This window comes from Schistocerca serialis, chromosome 1 (genome assembly GCF_023864345.2).
Source record: "Schistocerca serialis cubense isolate TAMUIC-IGC-003099 chromosome 1, iqSchSeri2.2, whole genome shotgun sequence".
NCBI classification, from domain to species: domain Eukaryota; kingdom Metazoa; phylum Arthropoda; class Insecta; order Orthoptera; family Acrididae; genus Schistocerca; species Schistocerca serialis.
This window is the reverse complement of record NC_064638.1, coordinates 1,073,049,370-1,073,071,332: the sequence shown is the minus strand read 5'-3', so window position 1 is coordinate 1,073,071,332 and position 21,963 is coordinate 1,073,049,370. Positions and strand designations below refer to the sequence as shown.

Genomic DNA, 21,963 nt, shown 5'->3' with positions numbered 1-21,963 from the left:
CAGTGCCAGTACATGTAACAGGACCGGAAGCACCTGTCTCTTCGAAAAAATATGGCCCTCTGATAAATGATGCCATAAACCTCCACCACACAGTGACCTTTTCGGGATGAAGTGGTACTGGTTGATTTGCGTGTGGATTTTCCGTTTCCCATATTCGACAGTGCCGTGTATTGACATATCCTACCAGATGGAAGTGGGCTTTGTCTGTCCACAAAATCTTTCACGACCAATCATTGTCCACTTCCATGCGGGCAAGAAATTCTAAAGAAAAGATCTCTCTTGCTGGCAGGTCAACAGGAAGCAACTTGTGCACATGGGTAATTTTGAATGGATAGCAATGAAGGATGTTTCGAAGGATTTTACGCACTGTGCTCACGTTATGTCCAAAGTTCGGGCAATTCGTCGTGCACTACACATTTGCAAACTACCATTCATCTCCTATTGCATAGCTGTGGCCACTCCTTCCACTGACGTCGAATCAATTCGTTTCCTCCCTCTACCAGACTGCACACCAAAAGAATCCATCTTTTCGAATTTCCGAACCATTTTCTCCAGACCCAAGACAGTCATTGGACCAACGCCTTTTTTCAAACCCTTCAGTGTCTGGAACTTCCGCAGAGCGACGTGTGCATAGCCATCATTCTTGTAATACAGCTTTACAAGCAGAGCGCGATCCTGCATTGAGACAGTCACGGCGAACGTCGCAGACACGAAAGTAGGAAAAGCCGTGTACCCTGCGTGTTATACCAACTTCAATGGGTCGTGCGCGTGACAGGTGTTTGCATTTACGTATTCTGACACACAGCGCTATCTATTGGTCAACTTCCTCACTATTTTTTGTCCTCTGCCATACGTTTTCCCCCTTCTCTGATAATATTCCGTTTCAATTTGACGTCATTCTGACCAGTGGTGTTATTTCTAAAACGTTTTGAAAATTTAACTTTAATTATAGTCACCCTGTACTGTGGCAATTGCGAATTGCCAAGCGAAAGGGCCTGGGTTCGATCCCCGGCTGGTCTGAAATTTTCTCCTCTCGGGGACTGGGGGTTGTGTTGTCCTTAAATTCGTATCGTCATAATTGACCTTCCGTTGTTGGGCTGGATGAAAGGGCATCTCCCGAAAGCCAATAAATTGAAAAAAAAAATTGTCAGTCGAGGGATGCATGACGTGTTGAAATTGTAGAGTGAGTGCAGTGAGCGGATTCAAATGGGTGCACAGTCGAGTCGGTATAAAATGAACCCTGACAGCTGACAGCGCTGCTGCCAGATTTCATCTGCCTAGCGCTAACGGCTACAAGTGAAAACAATAGTCGTCTATATAGCTGTGACAACACTGTGGCGTTGCCATAGAGGCGTTCACAAAATCACTTTACGTGATTGGTTGAGGAATGCGCGCGAAGGTGCGGCACCCAGTCCATTGTAATTGTCAGGGATCAACTTGCAACGACTCAACCGTAGGGTGCAGTACCGGCAGTTGCTCAGACACGTATAAGCTTGTCCAGGTTAGACTAGTGTGAAGAGCTGTATCGAATCAGTCTCCGGATTAAAGACCATAACGAGAACATTCAAATTCTGGCATCCATCTTCCCTCCGCCTTGTTTACACTACTTAAGGCAACGTTTGTTAAGCATTAATACATACCAGTAAAATCACCAAATCTATGTAATTCCAGAAGTGAAAGAGGTATTGTAATTTGAAAAACATCATTTCTATCACTTCTTCCATAGTGAAGAAAAGGACAAAAAATATAAATAAAAATTCAAAGCCCATTACAGCGTAATCTAATGGTTCAACATAACGTATTAACTTCATGGTTGTGAAGTCATGAGAGCTCAGGACACCACCCGTCGGCGGGAATTCAAAGAGCAGCCTGAAAACATAGTAAAATACAGTTATCAAATTTTAGTAACAATTGTAATGTGTTAGGAAGGCTTGTGCGGTCTGAAGCCTCTTACTTTATCACGCAGAATAAATTGATGTTTGCGTTATATACGGTAAAATCCAAAAATACAGCTCGGGTTGATCGGTTGATCCATAGATTCTTTTTCAAACTTGCCACAATATTTACTGTCTCATTTGGTACAATAGACAGATCCTGGTAATAGCCTCCTCCGTGATAATTCGAAATAGTTCCCATATAACTGATACCATCTAATTCTTCACTAGAGGTGTATCTCCAGCTGAAAATGCAGAAAATGGAAATTGGGTTAGGAGAACAATGGCAGGTGACGGGCGGGTTATGAGAAATAAGTACAGTGGCAGTAAAAACATGTAAAAGTGTTTTAAAGACAGACATTGTCACCTACGCTGTAGTGTTCCTCGGTCCGAATGGCTCCTTTTCTTCTGCAGCAGAAGAGTACGCATCGTAACAGGTAGAAAAAGTTCTGGTGAATATGGCTGGTACTTCACAAGAATCATTTCGAACCCTTAGCTGCAATAAGAAAAGAAAATCACACATCAGGGTACACCATTGTGGGCCTTGATCTGCTTGAAAAAGAATAACGCTCTTAGACACGCTGTGAATATCATTTCAATTACGTTGGAGTGAAAGTAGCTTATTAAAACAGCATCCTAGTTATTTTAACAATAATACAATCTAATTTCTTTCCTTTATGACGTGTTCACAACAGACAGTCCTCTCAGTCCTGTGGCTTGCGTACCCCATTACTGAAGCACTATGTTTTAAAGTCACAAAAGAGCAATGTTAACTGATGGTCTGCAACAGGCCACACAATGATTACATCCCCTGTTTAATTGTACCGGCACTCACAAATACCTAGTACATGTATTTCACAACAACATGAATACTTTTATACACTGAGACACAGGCGGCCCTAGCGTATCCGTCGCCGGGGTGCGAGCATTACCATGATGCCCTCCCTTCTCCTCCCCACTTTTACTACTCAAAAATTTAGTGCCGTAATTTCGTTTTAGGATTTAGAGAAAACACATATTACTGAATCTTCATTTTTTATCTCACATACAAAACAAAAGCAGTATTGCTTATTCAATTTAAAAAAAGAACAACAACAAAAATCTACAGAAAATCCGCTTTCCGAGCTTTTGTTTTCGCAAAATCCTTGACAATGCCACTGATTTCAACACTGATATCATATTCAACACTAATTAAAGATAAATAGGCTAGTCTACATTGCGATAACGTCGACCTGAGGTAATTATTTTTATATTTTTAATTTAGAAAAAGATCTTTCACTGTGAGGTACTGTGACTGGTTATGTCTGATAAATTCTAAGTGCTGTAGACAAACTCGGAAATACAGGAATTAAACTGTTGGAAAATAAGTAACTTAATATGTCCAATGGAGTTGTGCAATAATCTACGAATAACTGTCAAAGATCTATTTCATTAAACAGATCGTTTTCATCATTTTTTAAACTTGAACATAGTCTCCTTCTTTCTTCTGATTCTAATTTTCTCCAATGACATAAGTTCTGTAGACAGGTGAAAGCTCCGCGATTTTCATTTAAAAGTTCGCAACGTTTGTCAAATTTTGTTATAACGGTGTACACCAAGTAATAGTAAAAATGTCTATTGAAATATGTTTCTGGGTCTACTATTGGCTCATCTGTACCCTTATAGGTAAAATATTTTTTCCTGGGATGGGGACGAGTTGGTGCGGGAAATTTTGTCCCAACTTCAAGCTCTTCAGTTACCATACTTGTTATGAATTACTGATCATTTCTCTGGACGCGGATTCAGTCCGAATTGCGAGTAATTCGTTTCTAGCTTATGGTGTCATCTTGTCCGCTTCTGAAACAACAGAGGTTGATTTTTGCAAAGCTTTGCTGCCCAGTATTAATTTTGGACAGTATGTCGTGCCAGATAACTTTGGAGTAGATTAATTTAAACGACTTTAATTCTGCTATTAAAGATTTGGTCATGTTTCTACTTTCAGTACCTGTATTATCATCAGGGTAAATTTTATACAAAGCATTAGAGATCTTTCCTGGGTTGAAACGAAGTGCTTTCAACGCGTCGACTCTCCTCTCCTATCGGGTAGTGGACTACGGCTTTAAAGTCAAATCAGCAACTTCGCTAATAAGTATTTGCCAATGTGCTGTGGACGCGGCCAAAAGCACACAGATTTCTTGAACTCTAGGGAAAAAAGCTGTTATTTCTAGTGGACTTATAGCGTCATTCACTACTAAATTGAGACTGTTTGCCGCGCAAGATATGTAAAATGCACGTGGGTTAAGGTCTAGTATTCTTTTCTGAAGACCTATATTTTTACCTCTCATATTCGCGGCGGTATCGTAACCCTGACCGCTAGTATCTTGTAAATCAATATTACAAGTCGATAAGAAATCCAACAGAAATGTAGTTAGCGCCTGGCCAGTAGATCATGTGAGAGCAAAAAATCCTTAAAAATGTTCCTTTACATCAGCTTTTTTTGTAAAGTAACTAAGAAAAACGAATCTAAACACTATTGAAATCCGTTCTTCGTGTGCTAGTCGAGTGCGCAATGTAAAATAATAGAAAAATATTTTGATTGTTTTGAGTTAAAAATAACAGTGCTTTTAATTCTTTCCCCCAATTAATAAATAATTCCATTTTGGATTTTATGACCGAGATAATGTTTAATTCAGAACTCACCTTTTTGGAGCGAGCGACGTGGTCGTCTAACACATCATCGAAATTAGTAAAAAAAACACATTCAATCAGTTTTTAAAAAATTCCATTATCAGGCTGGAAATGTTTTTCTGACTTCCCACTTAGCGGTAAACATTGTAGTGCTAAAAAGTAAATTAGATGAATTATTCTTTCTATTATAGTCATCCATCTTATTTTCTCGCGTTCAGTTTCAGACTGGGTCATGGAATCTACAGTCCTTCCTTTAAAACTATCAGTTTTCAAATCCAGGCGTTTTTTGATGCTCAACAGACGTCCTATACTTTTTTCTTGGCGTTCTGTACTTCTAGACAAGTGCTGCCAATCTTTGTAACCCTTTTGTCATGGAAGGCAGTGACATCGACACTAAAAAGTTTATAGTGAAAACAATAAACGGGATCACCTGATATTGAATATACATGGCAGTCTCTTTTAACAGCTGCTTTTTATAGTATTGGCTGGATAGGCAAATTTATTTATCTGTGCTGGTCCATGATCTACTAAACACATCCTGAAGTTATCTGCTATCGCTTGAGGCCATAACCCAGCATCAGTCATGGCATGTAAACTGATCAGCTCTCTAGATGACTCATCACCACTTTCACAGAAATCAGTTCCAACAATTACCGGCGACGGTGAAGAAGTAACTTTGTGATTGTCCTCTTTAACCAGATCTTTCAGATCTTCGGAAGCAGAAGACGGGCCTATTACAGAAATAAAAGCAAATAGATTCGGTAATATACTGTACAGACCCTTGTTGTCACCAAATTGGTGTCTACGTAAGTTATTAAATACAAAAAGGGCACAGCCACACGTAACTCAAAATAATAGTCGGAAGCCAAGAAACGTAGGCATTAAGCAGAATGTAGTCGACTAAATTATAGTGTAACTCACAGGAGTAAAGAAATCTTTCTATGAAACTAGTAACGTTCTTTAAATTCTCTTCTTTCTCCAGTTTTTTTTCTGTTCTGTGCATCAGAAAGCTTCTCTTTCCGATCACTTTCAAACATCTATAAACATTAAATTTTATATGTTCATGCTCCACTGAATATATCCTATATTATCTGCAATATAAACCCGTTTTTCGGTGTGTCATGAGCGTGTCTGTCATGAACATTTGCTGTCGCGCGTGGCTTGTCTGGCGGATTCCAGAGGCAATATTTTGCCTAATTATTGGCCGAATTTCAGAATTTAACATCCTGCCACAATCTACAAATTAACAGCTAAAATGTTGTGTTACAATTTATACGATAAGACAAATATTACAATTAGAAACTGTGTATTTGTGTGAAGCTAACGGCACTCAAAGATTCCAACTATGTAATTCTTCAGGCTTTCCCGGCGATCTAATGACATCTTGGTTTATCGGGTGTTCTGCCGGATATCAGCGTCGTACCAGATGAAGGTAACGAGCTACGTTATCGAAATATCGTGCAAGTACGACACTGATATCCGGCAGAACACCCAACAACCCAAGATGTTATTCCAACTTTGTTCATCCATTACTCAAAAATGATAAAACCTAGCGACTTCCAGCAAAATTCACAATAATTTCAAACCTTCACGAGACTTCTTGTCGGTGACACCCTCCACAAAATGATGGAAGGAAAAAGTTCATCGGTTACTACATTTTGGCTGTTCATGCGATCACACTTCCGCATCTGCCATGACGCCTACATCTATTACTCCTTTGTAACCAATGCTATTCGCAACATATTTTCCATTTAGTATCTACATATATCACTGAACACACCAGCAAAATTATATCACTGTACAGCACATAGTTCAGAGTGTATGAAATGATAGACACTTACACACATCAAAATGTAACTAATGTTTATAATGGCGTGCAGTAAAACTTCAACATCTGCCATGACGTTTCAATTTATTACTTCTTTACTACTAATGCTATTCGCAACACATTTCGTATACAGTATCTACATATATCACTGAATGCACCTGCAACACCATATCACTGCACAGCAAACAGTTCACGAGATCCAACGTCGTAAATAATGAGAATCGTCAAAAACGTGCTTCTGCTAAAAATAGAGGGCAAATTACCCAGCTCTGAAGAAGGAATTTCAGTGCTTTATACCAGTTTATCTTTAAAGCGCCAGAAACAAATTTACTTTAACGACTTTTGAGGCAACAATTATACATGCAAACAAGAGGGAGGCAGATGGAGATATTCTTACGTGGCTTAATGGCTGCCATCTTTAATTTGAGTAATCATGTAAAGTTAATGTTCTGATAAAGCAATTTTAAAGGTAAGAAATCTCATTAAATTGAAATGTACAATGATATATCGAAACGACCACACTTCTTTATCCCTTCAGTTTGAAAATAAACAATAATTATTGGAAGTTACTTTTATATGACACTGCAAGAATGTCGTAACACCACTCACTATGATCTTTTGACCATATAGAGTGACACAAAATTTACATTTAACAAAATGGGCAGGGAACTTCGGATCGGCAAATGACTTTGGGACGATGATTCTACCAAATATTTTTAGCAGAACTATATTGGAACTTTGTCAAACTATGGGGTTGAGTGCAACATTCTGATAAACTGCTGCTGTTTGTTGTGGTCCTCAGTGCAGAGACTGGTCTGTTGCAGCTCTCCATGCTACTCTAGCTTGTGCAAGGCTCTTCATCTCCGAATAACTACAGCAACCTACATCCTTCTGAATCTGCTAAGTGTATTCATTTCTTGGTCTCCCTCTACGATTTTTACTCTCCACGCTTCCCCCCAGTACTAAACTGGTGATTCCTTGATGCCTCAGAACGTGTCCTATCAACCGATCCCTTCTTCTGGTCGAGTTGTGACACAAATCCCTCTTCTCTCCAATCCTATTCAGTACCTCCTCATTAGTTACTTGGTCTACCCACCTAATCTTCAGCATTCTTCTGTACCACCACTTTTCGACAGCTTCTATCCTCTTCTTGTCTAAACTGTTTATCGTCCATGTTTCACTTCCATACATGGCTACCCTCCATGTAAATACTTTCAGAAAAGAATTCCTGACACTTAAATCTATACTCGATGTTACCAAATTTCTCTTCGTCAGAAAGGCTTTCCTTGCCATTGCCAGTGGTCCGCAACATCAGTTATTTTGCTCCCCAATTAGCAAAACTCATTTACTACTTCAAACGTCTCATTTCTTAATCTGATACCCTCAGCATCACCTGAGTTAATTCTACTACCGGTTCGCTTTAGTTGATGTCCATCTTTATTCTCATTTCAAGACACTGTCCATTCCGTTCAGCTGCTCTTCCAGGTTCTTTGCTGTCTCTGACAGGATTACAGTGTCGTCGGAAAACCTCAAAGTTTTTATTTCTTCTACACGGATTTTAATTCCTACTCCATGTTACTCAGGACACGGATATTTTTTTCTTTTTCCCTTGGTATGCTGTGAGAAGATTGTCGCATGACTTGTAAGTGAGTTGCATACCATGTGTCGTCTTCACTTCCGAAGAGTGCCAACTAAACTTTTTCCATTTTGTTTCAGCTCATCTGCCGCTTTCACAGAGGTGAAGTTATTAGTCATGACGTTCTGTAAGGGCGACGCGCCTATAATCTGCTGTCGTGTAAGAGAACTGTTAGCAGTGCCCAAGACAACAGTTTAGAAGGGGACAGGGGGATTTCAAACTGTATAATATGTTATTCTGTAGCTTCCCAATGTCACTGCGTAGGTCTGCATGTCTCCAGTCCATAGAAAACGGAAAGCCGCGCTGTATAAAGTATCTTCCACCTCCGCATACTTCGTATTTCACGTTATTTTTGTCCCAAAGTATCATAATATACTCTAACATCTCGTGAGTAGCGTCGAGGCACGCCCAGAAACTATTTAGTGTCTAAAAACCAGTGTTACTGATATAAAATAGAATTAAAATGCAACTGGCTGAAAAACGACCCACATGGTACTACTGGTACAACAGGCAAATTTTTCATACTTCTAAGTGAGCTAGGAGGATGAAATTTTGGTGCGTTGTACAACTCCACAAATAATGAAAAGTGACGGGAGCGTTTGGTCCTACAATGATTATGGAGGGGGCTACGGCCCTCGAAAAACCATCGTGGGTCAAAAATGACCCACATGGTACTTCTAGTGTTAGGCGATCTTACGATCTGTGACAGTGTAATTATGTGATTCCTTACGCGATTGGAATGAAAAAGCGCCGCAGTTGTTTAAATATTCCACATGCTACATACGATTTCCTCACAAATTCTGTAAATAAACTATATTCCATACGCCAAATTGTATCCTGTAAATTGTTTAAATGGACAATATCCCATACATTGAAATTTCCTAGTAGATCAAAACTGTGTGCCGGACCGAGACTCGAACTCGGGCCCATTGCCTTTCACGTGCAAGTGCTCTACCGACTTTTTTTTTTTTTTAGTGGTGTACTCTAGTCTCTCTTCAGAATAGATTGAACAAGCTAACAGTACATATACAGTCACAATGCAACACTTCTTCAAGGTACAATTTAAACATATACAAATGATTTTTAGTTTAACAAAAATATTAGAAAAACATTAAATACAACAAAATATAACACACTCTGTGTTCTTTTTTTTTGTCGGTGCATGAGAACGTGGATAACGGTGTTGTATCATGTGACGGGTAGGCATGGCACACCCCAACTTTGAGGGGGGTCAAGGAAGACGCTGTGGAGATAACCGGCAAAAGTTTGTCGGTAAGATGGTTTTCGCGTGAGGGTGCTATGCGCAGTCACAACTTTGTATCAGAAGTCGAGGACTGTATGTGGACCACTCTGAAAGAGGTAGTCTAAAGCCTGTCCTCGAAACCAGATGAGTGTATGGTGCTTAGCAAGAGGGTAGTGAAATGTCTGGGCTAACAACAAGAAATTTGGGGTTACCGTCGTTGGCGGGGCACGGAGGTAAAAGCCCACGATTCGTTGGATGAGGAGTCAAACGTTTCGTTTTAGGGGGCACGTAAGACGGTGCTCGTCGGTGTCTTCGAGCTGACAGTCAGGGCAGAGTGGGGAGGTGGCCAGTCCTATGCGATAAAGTCGACTATTAGTCGGGAATTTGCTATAGACTAAAACATACCAAAGTGCAGACACAGATAACGGTAAAAAGGACGCATGCACACGCCCCCAAACCGTTCGCCAGTTAATGTCAGGGTGCTGTAGCACCATGGGGTCGCAAGGGTTGGACAGCGTAAACAAACGATAATAGTCTTTTGTACGGGGAGGACGGGTGACTGGAAGATCGGCCCGAACGTAGCTGAGTTCTATGAAACAATTGGCTACATGGTACAATAATGGAGAAATAGGTGCCACATTGATCAGTGGATCGAGAGAAGGTGGTCGGAGGATACCTAAGAGACTGCGTGTTAAGGACGGGACCGGCCCCCGGCAGTGCCACAACATAGTATGGACAAGGAGTGCAGAAGATCGTGCTAGCACGTTGACGAGTCCGAGGCCACTTTTTGCAGGAGGCAGTGTTAGAGTTTTGTAGCACTTTGAAAAGTGCCCCTGCTGACACGAAATATCCAAAGGCTGATTGGATGCAGCGGCCAAGGTGTAACGGCATTGGTAGGATCTGGGCGACGTGTACCAGTTTAGGGGCGACATACATGTTGTCATAGGACACACGTTGGAGTTGGTTTAAGTTAAGGTGCACTTGACCGCGAACATGGTGCCGAATCGACTGCAAAAGCCGCCGGTAGTCGAGGGCCACTGTGCGGTATGTGGAGCTCGTAAATTCGATACTCAACTAACTGACTGGGAGTGGGGTCGGCACCATAACCGGGAGGCCACGCCCAGTGTGCATCACAGTCGATTTGCGGACATTAAGAATGCTACCCTAAATACGTCCATACTAGTGGATCCATTGGTTGGCGTCATGGAGTTCCGTGGAGGAGCAGATGAGAAAGAGGAGGTCGTCCGCATAAGCCGTGCAGTGAAAGGTGCAGTCACGTAAAGTGAGACGCTGCAGTCTAAAGGTAAGACCAGTGACGAAGGGCTCAAGTGCAATGGCGTATAGTAAAGTAGGCATAGGGCATCCTTGACGCACAGAGCGGCGTATAGGAATCGGTCCTACAAGCCTTCCATTGATTTGTACCATCGAAACCGCGGGAAGTAGTACACGGCGAATGGCATCAACAAAGAGTAATGGGAACCCCATATGTGTCGTCACCATGAGGAGGAATGGGTGTCGAACGCAATGAAAGGCACTCGTGAAATCGTTGGATACCAGTGCTGCACGAAGGCGACAAACTGTCGCCAGCGCGATGAGGTCACGGCATTCTCCTAGGGCTGTTTGTAGGGTGGCCCCATAGCCACGTGCAGTCTGCTCTGGTGAAAGGACCGTAGGTAAGACGGTGCGTATGGGCGCTGCTAAGAAGCGTTCATAGATTTTGTAGTCTGCATTCATTAATGTAAGTGGGCGATATGCAGAGATATGAGACCCTCCCTTCGGCTTAGGCTCAGGTAGAAGAATGCCAGTGACGAATACAGGTGGAATTGGGAAGGACGGAGTAAAGAGTTCCTCAATCATTTCCATCCAGCGAGGAAGCATTAACGTGGTGAACGCCCGGTAAAACTCCACGGGGAGACCATCCGGTCCTGGTGATTTGTTCTTGGCCCCCCAAATGATCGCATCTACCACCTCTTCTGCGGTGATTGCAGACATCATGGACGTTGACTCCACTACGGTGAGGGTCCGATCAGGGGGAGGATGGAGATCATCAGGGATTGGCGTTGCCATCGGTTTGTCGTCATAAAATTGGCGATAATGTTCAGCAAAGACAGACACCACTGCCGCCTATGTTGTGTGGTGAACACCGTCGGAGGTCGTGATGTTGGGGACGAAAAATCGACGTCGACGACGATGGTCGGATGCGGCATGGTTTATGGATGGCGTTTCATCGTGGAGGAGGTCCTGTCGTCGGGAACGCACCACGACCCCATACGTTGGAGAGAGAGAAGACGGGCTTTAGTACGCTGTCGTTCCCTATGGGTTTCAGGTGATGTAGGGAGCGCAACGAGCTCACGGAGGAAGGCGTAGTGAAAATTTGTGGTGTCTCGATGCCGTGCTGCTGCTTCCTTGCCACACTGCATGAAGACCTTTCTGATCGCAGGTTTAGCACATTTGAGCCACCAATGGAACGTGGATGTGTACTGCGGGAGGCGTCGTTCGCAAGACGCCCATGTAGTGGCAATACATTGTCGGCAGTGTGGATCATTAAGGAGGGAGGCATTAAACTTCCCGTAACCTCTGCTGCGCCATACTGACTGTGGGCAAGCCAGGGAGCAAATAACGGCGCAATGGTCCGAAAATGCAAGGGGGCATCTTTCTGCTTGGAAGACGTCGTTGCCAAGGTGGGCAGAGACATAAAACCGGTCCAGTCTACTCTCAGAATGTGCTGTATAATGGGTAAAACCGGGGCTACTGCCATGAATTTTCTCCCAAACGTCCACTAGATGAAAATCTTCGATTAAGGTGAGCAGCGCCGGGCATGGCGAATAACCAGACATTTGGTCCTGCGGATGGAGGACGCAGTTGAAATCGCCTCCCATGATAAGGCGATCATAGCGCCCAGAAAACAGGGGCGCCACGTCATATCCAAAAGAAGTGGACCGCTGCAGACAGTTCTTGGAGCCAGACGGAGCGTAGATATTGATGACGCGCATGTCGAAGATGGTAACAGTCATGCCCCTACCAGAGAGAAGGATTGTCGTGTCCGTGAGTGGGATTCCTTCGCGTATGTAGAAAGCCACTCCACGCCCTGATTGATCACATGTGGGCGTGTATGAGTCGTAGCCGTAGACCGGTGGTAGTGTGGCAATGCGAACTTGCTGAAGAAGGGCGACGTCGACGTCAGAGGCCCGAAGCATGTCACATAAGAGCTGCAGCTTGGGTGCAGTGCTGATCTTGTTTATGTTCAGTATGGCGAACCGGTTCGTTTGTTTCAGTGGTGGTGGATGTGTATCTACCATCACCAAGGGGAGTACGAGGACGGCACCGACTGGAAGACCCGTCCCATCATCTGCGTGCCTCGCTTTTGATGTTAACAGGCAGCCTCGTCCTGGGGAGGCAACTCATCCGGAGGAGGGGGCGTACCTTCCTCAACGTCGTCGGCACATGCTCCTGTGCCGTGGGTCTGTCCAATGTCCACGGGAATGACATCGTGGTGAGAGAGATCTGGAGCTGTCGGCGGGTAGACAGGTGTCTCAACCTGTGCACCGATCGTTTCATTGTGCGTGGCGACCTCCATGGTGATCCCGTCCTGCGAAACGTCTTGTTCATTGTGAAAGCTGTCCGCCAACCTCTGTGTGGAAATGTCGGCTGGTTGGGTGTCCTCTTCGTCGTCTGGGGTGGCGACGCTTTGAGAGCTCGTGGGTGAACGGCGGCGGCGTTTGCGCCTACGTGGCGAGCGTTGTTTGCGCACGTGTTCCTCAGTGTCGGACGACGGCAAGGAGGAGCGTCGAACTGGTTCGAAGGCGTCGGTGGGTACAATGAAATTGTCAAACAGCTGTACTGGTCTCCTCAGCGTCCGGTGCGGTAGCCTGTTCGGCGGCAAGATTGTCAAGTGGGACGTCTGCACCGTCCGTAGGTGAATGGGACGGTGGGACGTGCTGATCGGAGGGACCGGGGCTACGGGCTGGACGAAACTGTAGACGTGGCAAGAGCCGCTGCGTTAAGTGGCTGGTAGGGTGGTCATCATGGGTGTGACGGACGCTTCCGACAACGGGAGCTGCGCGACACGTCGTTGAATGCATTCAGACCATAAATGACCTTCTTTTCCGCAGCCGGAACAGGTGCGAGGTTGGCCGTCGTACATTATAATGGCACGGCAGCCTCCGATACGTAAATAGGAAGGCACGTTTTCCTGCAACTCGATGCGGACCCCAAAACGGGATGGGTTTGAAATGGTACCCATCGTTCGGCGACATGTTCCAGAACTTTGCCATAGGGACGAAGCGCCCCGATGACGACGTCTGCAGGTAGTTCGAACGGCAGTTCGAAGATCCTTATCGTTCGTGTGCCGAGACGGTAACGGGTCCGACGTTGCCGTAGGAATGACAGAAACGCGGTCCACGTTTTGCCTCTTGAAGCACCTTGTCGCACGCCGCGTCGTTGATCATTTTGACGTATACGGTACTGCTAACTATGGACAAAGTGGATACCAATTAGATCCGTTGGCGGTATTTCAACTTCGTCGCGAATAAATCGTTCTACCTCCAGGGCCTTGGGTCGGGCGAAGTCTGAACAAAAGTTGAAACGTAATGTCTTCTTTTGATAGTTGTACGCCATGGTGGTCTAGAAGGAAAACGGCACTTACAGCGGCCGAAGTAAACATAAACACACAGTGATCGCGTCGCAGCACTGCCGGCGGCAGATGCCTGACTGAGCTACCCAAGCATGACTCACGACCCGTCCTCACCGCTGTAATTCGGCCAGTGCCTCGTCTCAGACCTTCCAAACTTCACAGAAGCTTTCCTGTGAGAGCTCGCTCAGTTTTCCTCGGAGCTCGTCGGCAGAGTCCGGAACGTTCCGTAGTTTAACGCACTGCTGCCAACGAATGCGATTTGCAATGTGCAGCACTACAATGAACGGACGCGATAGTGTTAATGGTGATGATAGTGATGATGATGATGATGATGGTGATGACACTGAAATCTAGAGTCCAGAAGAAAGCACTGCCTGCGACTGACTTGTTAATGATTGTATCTGTTCTGAGTATTAAAATAAATTTTTACAAGATTTTCAATGTTAATTCATGTCTCACTCATTGAATAACTGTGTCACATCGTGATTTACTTTTTCTGTATTTCATATTCATTGATATAAAAAAGAACCGCAACTTAATATGAACTTGCACATATACGTTCTTTCAGCAAATGTGTTTACTTTCGTGCTGTTTACACCTCAATAAGCGAGGACTGCGTGCCCGTTGGCACTACTGCGAAGAAACCTTTCCACTGTTATGCGTTGGCTTTTGCTTTCGTTCCTTCTTGCCGCGCTTCCCCCTCATCCCAGGAAACTAGAAAAACTTTACAAGGAGTCGTGGCCCATGACCATGCGTATTATAAGTTTTACTTCTAATTTGCATGGAAATGACACATGCAAAACAAATTGTTACTGAGCAATTCAAAAACTGTTGAATGTAATACTCAAGGAGAATAGATCTAGTCTCCATGGTAATGCATTAGACTCGTTCATTTCCTAAATATGGCGCAGTGTTATCTAAAATTAGCGCTTCTGTTAGTAGATTTTTTTTACTTTTTAGTTACAATTTAAATTTCTAAAATTCTGGCATAAACACAACAGGCCTGTGACTTTCCTATTACTAAAAATTTAAAGTTTTTATTGTAATAATGACATTAATCAATCTTTATTTATTTGCAATTCATAAAAATAGTTAGTTGATAAAGCCTACCTTTGGAATTCATTTTAACTACGTTTCGAATTTTGCACACCAAAGTACATGACAATGAGCACGAGAAAGTCCAATGGAAATAAAATAATGTTTTTCTCATTGATATTAATTTTCGTTTCAATGGCCTTCAGTCACACAAAAATTGACGTAACACTTGCAATCGTATCGCTAAATAAATATGTCATCATTTAAAAAGAGAAGCAGTGTACTCTATAGCTGGTTAGCCGAGAATCCGCCAGGAACAAATTCCATTCCTCGTATTTGTCGTCTCAGTTGGCGTTCGTTACGGCGCTCTGAGCTCACAGTGCATCAACAGTTCAGCGCAGGTGCGTTTCCGGCACTGACAATAGCCCGCCTCTGTATGTAGTATCTACTTTTCTCTGTTCCATACGTGTAGTATTGTGTGGTATTGTGCTATCTACGTACCTACAATTATAAGGGATTGTGAGGAAGAAAGTGACCGTTCGTGTACTCTTATACTCCACCAAGAAAAATATCCAGAAAAGGCGGCTAGACAAGAAAAAGACAAAAGAAGACAAAAGAATCTGGCTTTTAAGGTCTGGCTTATGCCAGACACCAATGATTCAACTAAAACTAAGTGTGCATTTTGCCCGGGAATATCGATGCTAGCTGAAATATCTAATTTGAAAACTCACGCCATTACCAAAAAACATATAAACAACAAACCTAGTTCTAGCGTAAAAACACAAACATTAACATCCCTTGGATTCCAAAAAGGTATAACTCCACAAAATAAAGAAAAAGCACGTGCAGAAATTAAACTTGCTGTTTTTTTTTTTCATAACATTGCATTTTCGGTTGCTAATCACTGGATACCTTTATTAAAAGAAGGTGTGACGGACTCTTAAATTAATTAAGGAAATAGAGCTCAAACGAACTAAAGTAACGGCAGTCGTAAAGAACGTTCTTGAAGAAGATCATAAAGCAGAATTAGCCCAAAATCTACAAAAAATATAGTTTCGGTCATAAAGGACGAGATAACCGACATTTCGACGGTCGAAACTGCTTGCGTTGTGGTAAACTATTTTGATCAAGAAACTCAAAAAATATGTAACACATTTTGGAAGTTGCACAACGTTTTCAAGGAAAGAACCGATGCTGATGATATTCCCACAGGCAGTGCCGAGAGTTTATGCAGATTTATCGATTCATTCACCAGCTATAATGTCCCACTGAAAAATGTTATAGGCTTTGTTTCAGATGGATGTAACCACATGATGAGTGAAAATGACCCGGTAAAAACTAGATTACAACATGATTTTAAAGGAATCACAATAGTGAAATGTGTTTGTCACTCAGCCCATTTGTGTGCCAGCGAAGCATGTAAACATTTACCTGAAAGTGTAGAGCAACTAGCTCGTGATATTTATAACTTTTTTAAACACAGTGATAAACGCCAGTTTGATTTTCGTAACTTCCAGTCGTTTGTTGAAGTGGAGCCCCACAAAATTCTTTAGCCATCTCAGACTAGATGGCTTTCATTGTCAGCAGCGAGCGAGTTTTCAGTAAGATTAATTTGATAAAAACAGACATAAGAAACCGGCTAAGTGTGGAAAGTGTGAACGGGTCACTTCTTGATGCAGAGAGCGTGAAAGGGCTAACACGTATTGGAAACTGTGTCCATTTTGAACCGACAAAAGACATGTATAGCCGTACGACTAGCGAAAAATTATACGGCAAAATAAATAAGAACGATTTCAGTAAGGCTGAGGATGTGGCTGATATTATATCTGGAGACATAAACTAAGACTAGAAAATACAACAAAAATTTTCAAAGTTGAATGCAGATATAGGTTACATGGTGCCACGGTTGAGTAATCTGTGGTGTTCTCGTGGCCTAAGTCGCATCTCTAATAGCAGACCAGGAACGAAAAACGCTTCAACATCACTAAACATTTGCCAAAGCAACTAAGAGGTTTTTCTGGCTAGTGAGAGGGGAGTATATTCCAGGCAGCTAACAACACAGTTATCTAAAGTGCCTTAAAGGTCATCTAACTAATAATAATATATCATGTACCTGTGTAATTTCATAAACTAATAAATTATCACCTAATTGTTATATCTCGTGGTGAAATTATTTATGAATGTGCGTTCTCATTTAACCTCAGTTATAATGCGCTTTCGCGAATCCTTGTTTCTTCCGAGAGTGAAATAAAATTATATCATAGTTGTTAATCGATGTTAAGTAAGCACTCACCGCATTTCACTACGTCTCATCTAACCGCCTCAACACCCGAGACGAGTCATGTGTTCAGAATTTGGGACTTGTAAATATGGCCACCGTAACATTTTATTAGTTTAATTCAAAATTTTTAAATTAACAAATGCCTGCTAAATTCACACTCATTTAATATGTCTTATTTTTGGCTATATGACTTTTTAAAAGGTTGATAAATGTAAGAGGTTTGAAAGTTAAGGTATGAGATTTTTAGTTGTTCTATGGTTGGCAACCCTGACTCGATCTCCACCATATAGCCCTGACTACGCACCATTTGAATTTCACCTGTTTCCAGAACTAAAGGAAAGTGATGAGATGTTGAAAGAAACTGTTATTAGTTGATTTAACGGTCAAGCGGCAGAGTTCTGTGATTCTGGGATCCAAAAGCTGGTGCCACGACTTGACAAATAATTAAATATTCATGGTGACTTTGATGAAAAGTGAAAAAAATTCGTATATTGTAGTTTGTGATGCAATTTACGTTCATAAATAAAGTTTCTCGTAGTCCATTACAAATCGGTTCTTAAGTTAAAAAAGACCTTCGTATTACAACCCCCTATGTGTCATTCACGTAGGGATCTTGAAGACTTGTTGTGGTATCAGTCCTGAGACTGGTTTGATGCAGCTCCACATGCTACTCTATCCTGTGCAAGCTTCTTCATCCCCCAGGACCTACTGCAACCTACATCCTTCTGAATCTGCTTGGTGTATTCATCTCTTGATCTCCCTCTACGATATTTACCCTCCATGCTGCCCTCCAATACTAAATTGGTGATCCCTTGATGCCTCAGAACATGTCCTACCAACCGACCCCTTCTTCTAGTCAAGTTGTGCCACAAACTCCTCTTCTCCCCAATCCTATTCAATACTTCCTCATTAGTTATGTGATCCACCCCTCTAATCTTCAGCATTTTTCTGTAGCACCACGTTTCGAAAGCTTCTATTCTCTTCTTGTCTAAACTATTTATCGTCCATGTTTCACTTCCATACATGGCTACATTCCATACAAATACTTTCAGAAACGACTTCCTGACACTTAAATCTATACTCGATGTTAACAAATTTCTCTTCTTCAGAAACGCTTTCCTTGCCATTGCCAGTCTACATTTTATATCCTCTCTACTTCGACCATCATCAGTTTTTTGCTCCCCAAATAGCAAAACTCCTTTACTACTTTAAGTGTCTCATTGCTTAATCTAATTCCCTGAGCATCACCCAACTTAATTCGACTACATTCCATTATCCTCGTTTTGCTTTTGTTGATGTTCATCTTATATCCTCCTTTCAAGACAATGTCCATTCCGTTCAACTGCTCTTGCTAGTCCTTTGCTGTTTCTAACAGAATTACAATGTCATCGGCGAACCCCAAAGTTTTTATTTCTTCTCCATGGATTTTAATACCTACTCCGAACTTTTCTTTTGTTTCCTTCACTGCTTGCTCAATATAGAGATTGAATAAGATCGGGGAGAGGCTACAACCCTGTCTCACTCCCTTCCCAACCACTGCTTCCCTTTCATGCCCCTCGACTCTTATAACTGCCCTCTGGTTTCTGTACAAATTGTAAACAGCTTTTCGCTCCCTGTATTTTACCCCTGCCACCTTCAGAATTTGAAAGAGAGTATTCCAGTCAACATTGTCAAAAGCTTTCTCTAAGTTTAGAAGTGCTAGAATCGTAGGTTTGCCTTTCCTTAATCTAGCTTCTAAGATAAGTCATAGGAGATAAGATTAGAATGATTACAGCACACACAGAGGGTTTCAGACAAGCGTTCTTCCCGCGCTCCCTATGTGAAAGGAATGGGAAGAGACCATAATAACTGGTACTATGGGATGCAATCTCTGCCATGCACCTCATGATGGTTTGCAGAGTATAGACGTAGATGTAGCTGCCGTGAAACCGTATATCTGCTTACTCACACACAAATTTATCCATGCATCATATAATAGAGACATCTACTTTCACCACATAAATTAACGATTATGTGCTCGTAACCTCACTGGCAAAACATTTATACCGTACACTGAAGTAGCACATTCTGATACTCTAAAATAATTAACCATACTCTGAATAATGTTGTTCGGGAGAGAACCTTAATGTGATGTGTCACTGAAGCTACTTATTTTTGTAATAAATAAGTCAAAGATTACATACGGCATGTTGTTAGCTTCTGACGCTAATCGGTGGTGAAAGGAGGAAAGTGGCGTCACAAAGTTAAAGCTTTTGTAACTTTTGTAGCATGGCGTTTTTCCCTTCATCTCATGTATTCGTGAAACCTGTCTGGTAATTCCAGTAGCTGGGGACAGAGTGTACAGACTGGCCACGTTCTCTCCGCGACAAACATAACTCATTTACACGCATCAGGCACCTTTTAACAGCAACCGCCGCATTGCAGCACTCGTCTCCAAGCGCAGGGACATAGTGGCACCCATCACACCCCAAAAAGTTAAAATTTAAACTACTTCACACACAAAGTAGAATATAACCTAAACTAACCAAACTTCCTGGAGACAGCAAAAACTGGCGAATGAGATCGGACACACTGTTAGCGATTTGTCGGCCGACGATATCGGGCTGCCTCTGGCGACGGCGTCTGACGACCGTTGTCGGCGCCACTGTGAACACAGCCCAAGCGTGTACACTTGTTTGTACGAGATAGATTTTAGGATTTGCTGTTAAGTTTTATTGTGACGCTGTGGAGGCCCACGTCCCTACCGAACTCATCCACCCTCACCACCCTATGCTTCCTCCACAGGCCGTCCTTCTTCTTCATGAATCCCGCAGGCTCTACCGCCCCTTCCTCCGCACCCGTGACTGGGATACACTCATCTGCCACCAGCAATTACGACGACACATCCAGAACCTCCTTACAACAAAGAAATGCCAGGACTGGCGCCAGACATGCATACGCCTCAACTCCACCCCCCCCCCCCCCCCTATCAACTCCTCCAAGTACTGGTCAGCCTTCCAGCACCTTACTGGTAGCCATCCCACCACGCATTACCCTATTCTCCACGACAATCATCCCTTCCCTGACAACCTCAGTAAGGCTAACCCCTTTGCTTCCCACCTATCCGAGGTCTTCTCCATTCCTGACGATCCCCATTTTGATTACTCCCTCTTCCCCACCATCCTTGACCGCACTGATAACTCTGTTCCACCGCTCGCTACTAGTTTCCAGTACTTGGATCAGTTACCCCTCTCATACATCAACACTCCTATCACCACACTCGACATAACACTCGTCCTCCACTCCAAATTCAACACCGCCCCTGGTCATGTTTGCATCACCTACCACTACCTAAAAGAATTCCCTCCCCCCCCCCCCCCTTCCATCCTCCTGGCTGTCCTTGCTACCCTGTACTACTGGGTATTAGCGTTATTGCTCCCGCCTTTAGTTCCGATTGTATTCGTTCTTCTGTCTTCGTCTATGGCGTTACGAAGCCCAGGGTGGGATTATTTACTGAAGATGAATCCTGAGAAAATTAAATGTAACTTGTGCTCGGCAGTGTCGTCGTTTAAAAGTAGTTCACCTTCTTGCTAAAGCAGACTTTTGCCACTTAAGGGTCCAACAGTTAATTTAAGTGAAACTCGTTCAAAACCAGTTTTTATGAATCTGGGCGGTCACGAAGCCATTTCATTTGTAAGGTGGCTATAATTTTGCAACTTACAAGCACTCATCAACACACTTTGCTGTGACTTACAACTTGAATTAGGTATCATTTGATAGGATGTATATCGTATATTTGAATGTTTAAAGAAGACTCACATTGTCACGTACACCTTGTAAATAATCGTTAATGCGTATTGCATGAAAGGTGACAGAGTGTCTTTATTATCGAAACGGTGTAATGAATGATTGCCTATACCAGTAGAGGTTGGAACGCCAGTGGAAAAGAAACGGTAGGCGTAACTCAAGCCCTGGGTGAAAAAGCCCGCACAGGCGAGTTGGTCCTGTTAACACAGGAACTGTCCAAGACGGACGGTCGGGGCACCTGAGCGCTGAAGCGCAATACAGTGGCAGCCAGCCAGTAGTGTAGCGGGGCCAGAAGGATAACTGGATAATGTTTCGGAAACTCTCAAAATCTTGGACGCAGCAGAGAGGAATGAGGAAGCGTTACCTCGAAAATCACGCAGGCTGGGTTATTTCCGAGTTTTACTCTGAGAGGCGTACCATTGTATGTATTCCCAATTATCAGGAATAGGTCTTTCCTTGCAAACTTACCGCGCTGGACAACAAGAGACTAAAATATGGTTGGTGGGCGTTCGGATGAATCTGTAGAGAGGGAGAATATTCAGTAGTTTTGAGAATATGATTCGCTTTCTGCAGTTACGAGGGAGGGGAGCTGTGCTTTTCTGGGAAGCCAGCTGTGGAGAGAAAGTGGGTCTTCCTTTTTGAGCCCCCGTGTTTGACGCTCAGTCAGTATAAGCTTCGTTGGTACAGTTGGACTTGCTGTCTTTGCTCTCAGGAGATTTTATAGTTCGATAGTTAGGTACTGTATGGTTGCGAACTTACACGATTCTGGACTTCGCCTCTGGGTAGGGAGTCGTCGCTGAGTACACACGTCCAGTGATTGAGAGCACTTCTTCTGTCCATACTCCTGTAGAGACGTTATCTGAATTCCGCCCTTGTGGCTGGGAGTTCGCATTTCTTGTCTGTAGAACACGGAAAGGAGT

General features: G+C 43.1%; 1 protein-coding gene across 1 annotated transcript in view; it reads right to left on the bottom strand.

Moving 5' to 3' along the window:
* Positions 1-21,963, bottom strand: part of LOC126455459 (polycystic kidney disease 2-like 1 protein) — a 94,928-nt gene that overhangs the window by 52,641 nt on the left and 20,324 nt on the right. The window contains exons 2-4 of the mRNA XM_050091212.1: positions 2,306-2,430; positions 1,955-2,179; positions 1,641-1,869 (exon numbers count right to left, since the gene is read on the bottom strand). Coding sequence (XP_049947169.1) covers positions 1,641-1,869; positions 1,955-2,179; positions 2,306-2,430 — 579 coding nt within the window. The remainder of the gene's footprint in view (positions 1-1,640; positions 1,870-1,954; positions 2,180-2,305; positions 2,431-21,963) is intronic.